Source organism: Lathamus discolor, chromosome 18 (assembly GCF_037157495.1).
Source record: "Lathamus discolor isolate bLatDis1 chromosome 18, bLatDis1.hap1, whole genome shotgun sequence".
NCBI classification, from domain to species: Eukaryota; Metazoa; Chordata; class Aves; order Psittaciformes; family Psittacidae; genus Lathamus; species Lathamus discolor.
Genome location: NC_088901.1, coordinates 4,469,877 through 4,480,330, shown reverse-complemented (window position 1 = coordinate 4,480,330; position 10,454 = coordinate 4,469,877). Strand labels below are relative to the sequence as shown.

At 50.5% G+C, this 10,454-nt stretch overlaps 1 protein-coding gene across 1 annotated transcript; it reads right to left on the bottom strand.

Annotated features, from left to right (window-relative positions):
- Window positions 1–3,411: 3,411 nt before the first annotated feature.
- EDN2 (endothelin 2) lies at window positions 3,412–9,118 on the bottom strand. The gene is made up of 5 exons (XM_065697874.1): window positions 8,873–9,118; window positions 8,367–8,499; window positions 7,115–7,234; window positions 6,243–6,347; window positions 3,412–5,529 (listed from the first exon to the last, which is right to left on the bottom strand). The coding sequence occupies exons 1-5, from the start codon at window positions 8,934–8,936 to the stop codon at window positions 5,418–5,420; spliced, it is 534 nt and encodes a 177-aa protein (XP_065553946.1). The 5' UTR covers window positions 8,937–9,118; the 3' UTR covers window positions 3,412–5,417.
- Between the last annotated feature and the right edge of the window lie 1,336 nt (window positions 9,119–10,454).

Genomic DNA, 10,454 nt, shown 5'->3' with positions numbered 1-10,454 from the left:
GTGTGCTGAGTGCCCTCAGAGCACAGGGAGATCAAGAAAAGGCAGCATGCATGTGAGGATCCTCCAGTCCCTCTGCTCCTGTTATTCCTGTCAAGGGTACTTGATCATTGCCTTCTTCATGGGACAGCGCCCAACTCCTGACAGCTCCCCAGCTCCATCTCCAGCCCCAGGAAGGGTCCCTCTGATTCACCCAGATTCAGCCTTTCCCCTCTGCCAGGGGTGTTTTCTGCTTCATTATATCTCTTTATAGCACAGCATTTGCCTTCCTCATCCCATGGGGCTGTGTTGGGTGCTTCAGTAACCTTTCACCCTGTTTCAATACTATGGCATTAAATGTAAGGTTACTTTAGCACCAGGATGTGTAACACTGTAATATGAAACACATATGTAAACATATGTATGTACATATGTATGAATTTATAAACACCTTTTGTCCTCTTCCCAGCCCCAGCCTCTCAAAAGGGAACCACAGTCATGTCTCCATCCTGCTTTTTGTCAGTGAAGTGACTCCCAGGATGAACAGCTCCAGCCCAAATTCAACAGCACAGAAACTCTAGTCAGCTTGGATGGAGATGTCACCTGCCCAGACCTCTTAGGACTGTCCTTGGAGCACTGGCCACACACGTATAAAGTTTGGCTTCCCTACACAGGGGTGCGAATGTCACCCAAAAGCAACTCTGTCCAAGTGTGGCAAATTCACCCAGCATTGCAGCCCAGCGTAATTAAGCAGCATTCTCATTCACGTCATCTCCTGGCTTTGGCATAGGTTTTATTACAGTCATTACAAAGACAGATATTACTTTTGGATTGACTCACTTGATGGGTTGATCAGCACTTTATTGTAGCCTCCAGTTATAGCACTTTTTATGGCATCCAGAAGAACTTAACCATTAGCACACTATTAGGAAGAGTACTGGCAGCTGATTAAGTTGCTGAAGGTCAAAGACATTCATCTTAATTGCTCCATGTGTGCTCCCTCCTCCTCCTCCCACCCCAAGGGAGCTGGAGGGAGATCATTCTGTTTCAATAATAAAGTCACAGAGGCATACCTCGGATTTGCCATCAAATCTCCAGGGAGAGGCTTATTCACCATTTCAGAGCTTGTCTAAACTGTTATGGTCTTGCTGCTGAAATGAAGTCTTGGAGGTTTTCATGGCATGGATTGAGACCGAAAAGAAAAATAGAAGCCATCAGGGTGACTTATTGAGTTGGTTAACACATATTGCAAATAATGCGCTATTAGGGTCGTAATAGAGTGAACGCATGGATACGCTGAAGGCAGGTTTCTGTCTTTGGGAGGAAAGATGATTTTCCAGCCTCTGGTACATTCCACCTGCAAAAGCTCGATAACCCTGGTGGCCTCCCACATTTCAGTCTCAGCTGGACGTTCAGCTGCTCACACAGCTTCAGCTTTCAGCTCTGGACTCATCTGACCCAGCTGAAGTCACAAAACCATCAGAACCCCCATTCCTCACTGACTCTACCAGCTCATTCTTCCCACTAGGGTTGAGTCTAGCATTGAAGTCAATGCTTGTGGGGACAGGAGGGATCAGCACCAAAGGGTGCTGAGTTGCTCTACTGCAGGTTAAGTCAACCTCACTGCTTCAAGAATCCTTCCCTCAGGGAAGTCAGTGAGGAGCACCGTGTTACTCATCAGTGGAGAGGTGTGAGGTTGAGGACTTCAAGCAGGGTCATAGGCAGTATAATGCTCCTGCTGAGCATCAGAGGAAGGTGTGACAGATAGGTGTGACAGATGTGCTTCCCTAAACAGTTTTATGCCAGGTCTACCTGCCTCAGCTTTCTCACCAACCCCTTCTGAAGGGAAATGATTAAGGGTTAACCTTCAGCCTAGCTCCCACAGGAGGGACTTGGGTGCTTTATACTTCACTGTTGCCTGGATCAGATAAGACCAGTTGTGGTCAGTTACTGTGATGCCTAGAGCTTGGCATTGCATCCAAATAACCTGTGCCTTTCCTTACCCTGCAGCAAGGAGATCCTGAAGATGTGGGATGTAGCTGACCACAGAACGCTCACCAGCCTGTAGCAGAAGGCATGAATTATGGAGTTGACATCCACTGCAGATACACTTATTCCTCACTCCAGCCAGGTGAAGACAACCAGGCAAGTCAACAGTCTTCATGTCCAAGGATACTGGAGCTAGAGATAAGATTTGACAACTTTAAACACCGAAGTTTAATGAAGTGCTTTATTTCCTTGGCTAGAGCTACCCACCGACACATTCCATATCCTACCATGGCTCTTCTTCAGGAGCTCCAGCTACAGAAAACATGCAGAGTCTCATGAGGGCACAAGGGGTCCACTTTTATGGGAACTGTCAGTCATAAAAAGGGCTGCTCAAACAGTTGTATCTTTGGAAAGATCCCTTATCACACATAGAACTGGCTTTGGAATTTCCTTGTTTTCCTGGATTTTCCTCTTCAGTCAAGTTTTATTATTCTGTTCTTTCCTGTTACGTGTGAGAATTTATAAAATATCCCCCTTCAGCCTACTTCAGCTCATCTTTATCACTGAATTCAATAACCCCAGAATAAGAACAGTCTTCTCTTCTCCCTTCTGCCCCTAATTAAGATGCTTTTAAGCATCTCCCCTCTCTTCTTCCCTTGGGTGATACCTAATTAGCTCTTGTAATTAAAACTGTGCCTGAAGGGCTGAGCTTTGCACAGATGTTGGCTTTGTTCCAGGCAACACCATGGGGTTACTGTCAGGCTCTGGTTGCTCCTCAGCTCTTGGGGGACACCTGAGGGGCCTTACAGAAGATCCCAGCAAGGATGTCATCTGAGGTTTTGGGATCACGGCCCTGGGGGACTTTTCTGGAATACCTTGTATTTCTAAACTGGTTTTCCAGATGTTGACTTCCCACATTTCCTTCTGTAGCACTCAGCGGTGAGTCCAGAGCTTCCCCAAGTGAATGTGGACAGCCTGCCCTGGAATATTTTCCATCATTCAGCCCCAGATCAAGTTTCCTCTGCTCATTGATCTTAGGATCAGGAAAAAAAACCCAAACCACCAACCCATCCAAAAAATGGTTAGTTTAATTTTCTCCCTGCTTAGATGTCTTCCTACAAGCCCACATAGTGTAGCAGGGCTGGGGAGCATTTCCTGTGGTCCTACTTACAGCAAGTGTGATGCTCCCCTTGTGCTGTCACCCATCCAGCCATCTGGGCCTCAAGCTGCCCAAACACGGATGCTTTGTCCTCCGAGACCAAGAGCTCACTAAGGTTCTTCTGTGACTTAAGGCAAGCTTGCTCAGGACCATTCACAAGACTACACAGCCTCCCCCCTCTCACCCAGCTCTGCTGTCTCAATCCCTTTCACAATGCTCTTGGGTGCCTGAATTTCTTTCACTTCATCCATCACCACCCAGCCGTTGAATAAGGAAGAAAAATGGTATTGACTTCTGTCATTATTTATTACAAATTATATTTTGCAAATTACTGTCTGAAAAAAAAATCAATAGATTTAAATAAATACACAGATTTCAGGATGCTACATAAGGCATGTGTGCAATAAGTCACCTAAAGATGAGATGTTACACACACAAGGAGATATATATAGTACTTTACAGCAGTAGTTTCATTTTAAATTACTAGGCTCACATTAAACCATGTGCAAAGTTTCCTCTGGAACAAACCCTTTAAGGATTATCCTTTTTGTAGAATGACTCAAACCTTCAGAAGGTCAAATATAGAAAAGATGCTCTGCAGCTTCGGGGACCAAATGATGAGTCTGCTCTGTCATTTACAATACAATCAGTTGGTCTCAGTTTTACCCCCTCTAGGGCTTAAAGCAAAAAATCAAAGATGCATTTTGTATGTCCAATGGGACCATACTTGCAACAGCCACAGATTTTGGTCCAGCCACCAGCTTCAAGCAGCCTTTTAAAATGCTCGTGTGTAATACTGGATTGGGCAGCAAGGGGGACCCAACAGTGATTCCAGGAGAGCAATTATTTCCCTGCGCTAGCTGGATCTGCAGCCACAATTTAAAATCCAAGTTAATCTGCCTAGGCAAACAAAAGTGCATTCACGGTACAGCTTCAGAGCCTTGAGATGGCTTTGCCTATAAGATCAGTTCCTAGATCCTGGGCTTAGTGCTTATTCCAAATTATTACTTCCCTTTGGGCCAGCAGCTCCATGCTGCTCCATGGCCTGGGAAGCAGCCGTAACTCTGGCATGGGCTTAAATCCCAGCCTTTCTTCTAAAGCTGTGCCGACAGTGCTGTGCTCTCTTCCCAGTCCTTTTCTCCACATCAATCCCACCTGGCTGCCCCTTACCTAATGCATTCTCTGTTCAGGTTAACTTCTCATAGTGACATGCTACCCATATACTGGTCATTAATTATATAGAGTCAGACTCCAAGACCTGATCTAAGCAAAGAAGCAAGCAAGCCTTTGCGTGCTATTTTCCCACCACCCATCTTCTCTGCCCTGGCCTTTCCTTTCAGGCAGAGCTGAGAGAAAGCTGGGATACTGGGTTAAAAGCTGGACTTACTCTACCCCGTTAAGGGTATGTCCAAGGAGATGAGACAGTGAACTCATCCAGACCTGCTCAGACCCAGTGGGCTCCCTCCCCCAGACTACATGCATGGGGATCCTGCAGAAATGCAGCTCTGTTTCAGCCTTCCCCCGGCTGCTGCTGTGCTGGGTAGCAGGGGTCATGCTTGGATTTGATGCAAGCTCCAGTGTAAGCAAGCTATCCTCCACCTAAAGAAGAGCCACTTAAGGACGGACCTTCAGTGAATTCCTCAGCCAAGGAACGCCACTGACTGCTCAGTTGGCTTTCGGGCTTCTAGATGATACACTTGTTTTAATTAACTGGGAGCTGTTTTACCATGGGAGTCTCATTCACATGCACATCGCACTGCCTGGCAAGTAAGAGAAGAAAGTGCAAAGGTGGGCTCGCACTGGAGGTAGCTTATCCCTGTCTATAATGACCAGCCAAACCACCTCTGACTGGGGCCAAGCTGGGGCCATGCCTGGACATGGCTCAAAGGCAGAGCAAACCAGGCCAGAGATACAGGCCCAGTGCTGCCAGGTCCAGAAGTGCACGGAGCCGCCTGGTTTCTATGTGATTAAACTGCCCAGCAGGGGCTGACCCTCTGCCTAAGACTCCAGTGCAGAGTTAAGCTAGTACTCCTCCAGCAAGACCCTTGCCTGATCCAAAAAGGCACAATTCAGCTCCACGACACATCTATGGACTGTATAGAGAGAGAGTTTTCCCTTTACAACAGTCTCTGGAGTGCATTCAGTACTGGTTCACGCAACAGGAGCATGGAGACTTCCACTTCTTCCCACTTCCACTCATGGCCTTTCCTTCAGCTCTAACTACCGACAGCGGAGTTAGTGGCACCCACAGGACTCCCAGATTCTTCTGGTGAACTTGGTATGCACCTGTTCCTTATCTCTTCTTCTTCCAGATGTTTTTCTTCCAAGGCAAAACTGTTGGCTGTGCGCTCCTCCGGGAACGCTGCTGATGCTGGCTGAACTGCAGGCTGGAGATGGCAAGATCCCTGGAATCAGAAAAGAGGCACGATGGTCATTCTCCAGTCCCTTTACTACACAGCAACATCCTGCAGTATGACATCAATACACCCCTTGCCAAGACACATTCTGAGGCAGAAGATGGGGAAGGAGGAGGGATAATTTCTAGCTGCAGCTGTATTAAGCCACAGCTGAGATCCATCCAGTCCAGTATCCCCTTTCCAACGGTGACAGAGGATTCAAGGAGCCCTGCAGCAGGGTGTGACCCCAGTGATGCTTCCCCAGTTCTGCCTTTCAGAAAGTGTTCCCATTGCATCTGATTTAACTGCTACCAACAGATCAACGTGTCCTTCAACATGTCAACTCCCTTTAATTTATGTTCAACTCACTGATGTGAGAAAAGCTTCTGGTCTAAAGTTGCTGCCCAACCAATCAGTTCCTACCTGATTGCTGCCCCTCCCCTTCTTGTATGTCACCCATTCCATTTCAGAGGAACTTCCAACTCCAAGAATCACATTTTATGTGATATTCCTCTAGTTTTGGAAGGACACAACCAACCCTGGTTCCCTCAGCTGTTAGCTTTCAATTCTAGAGAGCAAAACCAGTCAAGTCTATTCATTTAAAGGGAGACAAGAGGGTGAAGTCAGGTCAAATCCAAGTGGTACCCACAGTCTGGGTCTCAAAAGCAGATCTTAAGGTGCTCATGAAGGATGTTCAAAGTGGGGTTAAGTGGCATGCTTACCTGAGAGCTCTCAGCAGGCCATGATGGGAAGGCCTCACACCACTGCTCTGCAGAGACTTCACTGATGCTCCAGAGCTCACTGGGAGCTTCAGACTCTGAAGGTACCTAATCAGCAAGAGGAGATGCGTGAGCCACTCACATCCAGCCATGTGATGGTAGGCACCGGGGGAGTGTGACAGACTAAGACAGCTGAATGAACGTTTTTGAAGGGTTAATTGCAGCTTTTTAAGAGCTATTCAGAGCTCACTGTTCCTGCCATCCCCTTCTGTCAGACCTCACTCTATTCACAGTCATATGTAATGACTGAGGAGTTTGGCTATTGCCTTGCTATGAAATCAGTGACAGATCTCTACAATGACTTTGCTCCCCACCTCCCTACAGTGTAAGAACTCCTCTATGCCGCTGGCTGAAGCAAGACAACTGAAAGCCCATGGGCACTAAGAAGAGAGCTGGCTAGGGACGATATTCGACTTCCAATTCCCAGCTCACATCAGTCCTCCTCTCCTGCAGCCTCCTCCACCTAAGCCATGCAGGAGACACCGGTATGCCAGAGTCTGACACCCTCCGCCTGCCCCTCTCCTGGCTCCCCCCTTCGCACCCCACACTTCCTCAGCCTCCTGACAGCAGAGGGAGGCAGCATTGCTTCACATCACCTGGTAAAGAGACTGTTGTACAACAGGAACACCCTAGCGACACTTTGCCAGGGCCTCTTGGGAGGGGTATGAAAGCCACTAGACAAGTTCCAGCTGTTTGCTAAGAGCTGCACAGCCATCCCCAGGGAGGCCCTAGAGCTCCTCCAGCTCCTAAGCTCTGTCTGCTTGCACCCCCCTCCAAGCAGCCCCCAGAGACACCCCCAGGACCCCCCGGCTTACCCAGGCTTCGCCTGGCAGAAGGCAGCACAGATGCTGTCCCTCGAGTGCGAGCATTCACACCTGCCGAGCGATCTCTTGCGCCGCTTCGGAGGGCTCCCCAGGCCATAGGGAGCGGTGTGCCTGTTAAAAACAGAAGCCATCAGCTATGCAGCTAACCTCTTTATTAGCCACAGGTTTATAGCACAGCCCTGGGAGGCAGCCAAGCCAGTGCCAGGATAATAAAAGACTCATCTATAGACATAAGGTGAAAAGGCCACTGATAGGTCTAAGCCTTTAAACTCCAGCTCCTCTCCCACCTACTGTTTTCTCCACCCTACCCCTCCCAGGGAGATTACCAGTATGTGCTGGGTTGCAAGTGGAATTTTCTCTCCTTGCCGTGGCCCACCGCCCATTGCAAGGGTCACCACAAGTGCTGGGTGAGCTGGCAGTGTGGCAAAGCGCTGCCCCAGTCCGCCAGCAGCGAGCAGCCAGTTCCTTAAGCACTGAGACATCAGTGCTTTCCCTCCCTGCCTCCGTGGGTTTTAACGCCCAGGACATGGTACAAATGAAGATGTCTTGGGGCCATAACAGGTTCTTCTGATCACAGCATGCTTTCAGAGCTGTTAGCACATTCCCCGGCTCCATCTCTGATAGTGATCTACTCTCCCAGAGGGTTTAGGATTGGCAGTGTCTGCAACTATTCTCCCAGCAAGCAGCGAGTTGTAATTGCACGTTAGTAAGCATGATTATAACCACACCTGAGTACATGTGTTTTGCTACAGTATGATGGCCATTGGTCTGAAACAGCTCGGAAAGCTGCTTTAGCATTCCTGAGGGCAGTACTTGGCAGCCGCAGGATGTTAGTGCCAGCCCACCACTGTCTCATTAACAATGCTGGCAGTCAGCAGGCAGGGTTACAGCGCGCAAGTGGGTAGAAAAACTTTCTGACTTGCAGCTCTAACACCTCAGAGTTGTTTTCGCCTTGCAGAAGCACAGAAAAGGTCAGAAAAAGATGAGCCCTGGAGGAAGCAGCGCCCTGGGCTTTCGCTCCACTGCCCTGTGAGTTGTGCTGAAACTCCGGAGCAGCACAGCTTGTCCCTATCTGGATCTTAGAAAGGACTGGACTTGCAGTGCTCTCCAAAGCAGGTGCTACAGGTCCAGAACCAGGACCCTTTCCCACGTTCCTCTCACCTAACCCCATCCTCCAACAGAAAGCACAGTCACTCATCAGGAGTTGTCCCCCAGCCCAAAGAAAAGCTATGTCCCTGCTCACCCAGGTGTGTTGACCCAGATGATATCCAGGTGACAGAAGTAGATGCATTCTTTATCCAACCAGCTATTGCAGGAACATCGCTTGGTCCTCGGGTGCGCAGCCAGGGGGGACTCCAGCGGAGGGTGGCCCATACCTGCAGCAGAAGGAGGAAAGGATGAGTTGCAGGCTCGGTGCAGAGCGCTGGAGAGTGCCCGTCCGTCTGTCATCTCTGCAATTACACCTCCCGTAGGGCTTACGGCGATTTCAACGTGCAGGCGGTTTTACAGGAGGCGCAGCCTTCACCCATTAGGCTCCTACAGGACTTCCACAACCCCGGCGGCTACCGGGGCTACCCCGGAGCAAAAGCGCCTTGCAGTGCCCCTCGCCCCGCCGCCAGCCTCGGGGCAGACCCCAGGCACCCTCCGGCACACTCGCAGCCCCGCTCCCAGAGCCGCGGGGAGCGGAGGGGTGACCCCAACAGGGCAGGCACCCCCGGGGCACCGAGCACCCCCCAGCCCGGGGCTCACCGTCTTCCAGGAGGGCGCCGAGGGCGAGCACCAGCAGCAGGGCGCCGGCGGGGTGGCTGGGCATGGCGCGGGTCTCACCGGCGTGGGGCTGCGCCGGAGGGAGCTGGAAGTTTTGGAGACGATTTCCTCGGGTTTTCTTCTTTCTTTTCCCCACTCCCGACCCGGCTCTGCCGCTGTTTCTCCTCACGGTGCTTTACCGGAGCCGCCGCGATGCGTCTGGAGCCGCAGGCGCCGGGCAGGTGCTTTATAGCGCGGCCGCAGCCGCGTCACGGCCCCGCTCCGCCCCGCAGCGTGGAGCGACCGCGGGCCGAGTGGGGGGCGCAGGCGCTCGGCGCGGGTAGACCTGTCCTCCGTGTGGGTAGGCCTGTCCCCATCATGGGTAGATCAGTGCCCATCATGGGTAGATGAGTCCCCGTGGGCGCGCACGCCCCGCAGCCTTCGCGAATCACGCGTGGGTCCTCCTACGGGGCAGAGAGAAGCGGCGTGAGGAGGAGCGCTGCCCTTTGGGGGTGCGATGGAGAGTGGGTACAGCGTGGAGCGGGGGGCACTGTGTGCGCTCTGTGGGGGTTTTGGAGCCCGTCGGAGGCAGGTGAAGGCAGGGGGTAGTTTGCAGCCGCCGCCGGCAGATGGAGCGGGGCGGGGGGGGTACCCTCTGGCCGCCGATGGTCCTCACGGGACACCCAGTCCGCTTCCTTGCTCCAGGCATGGCAAAAAGGGGCGAGTTGAACCAGGCAGTGTAGTGGGCTAGCCTGTTGTGCATGGGCTGGTTTAACCTGGGTAAACCAGGCAGAACCCAAGTCCAGTTAAGTTTCATGTGGAATTGTTACTCAGCTCAAGAGATTGCATCTGTTAAATGGAAGTCTTTGCTTCCTCTCTTCCTCTTTTTACATTAAATCCATTTAAAGTCTTTTGCTAGGTCTAGCAATTAAAATGTCTTGCAGTAAAACTCTCTGGCCACTCTCTGATTTTGCTTCGGCATTGATGATGGCATTCTCAACGTTATCGGAACATTTTTAGGATACGAATCATATAAAACACTGATGTCACCTCCCAGCAGGCACAAAGAGGTAGTCAAAGCATCTTCATGTTGCCCATCAGGTGTGTATCATGCAGAAGCAGGAAACTGTCCCGCGGAGAAGTGTTGGGGGGCTAACAGCTTCCAGGCACCCCATGTCCACCGAAGCTCAGAAAGGCAGCTCTTGGTTTCACCAATCCTGGGAGCAGAGTATGTCTCGGAGAGGGAGCAGGTTAGAAGAGCAAGCATAGAAAAGCCAACAACAAACTACTGCACTTGATTTTCTTATGATGGATTTAAAGGCTTCTTAGAAAAAGGGAGTGTATTTTTATTTGTTTACCATGAGCAGTGTAGGGTTTTATTGCACTGTTGTCATGAACAGAGGCAAAATGATGGCAATTACAGTCAGTCAGTGTGAGGCTTCATGCAAAGTGTAACATGTGCATGAGGAATGGAAAGAGAAATAAGAGCCGGAGTGTGGAAAACTGCTTTCATCTGAGTGATGGCTTCTGCTCACAGCGTCTCATGGAAGTAAACTGGGTTGCAAGTGCACTCCTGCAAGAAATG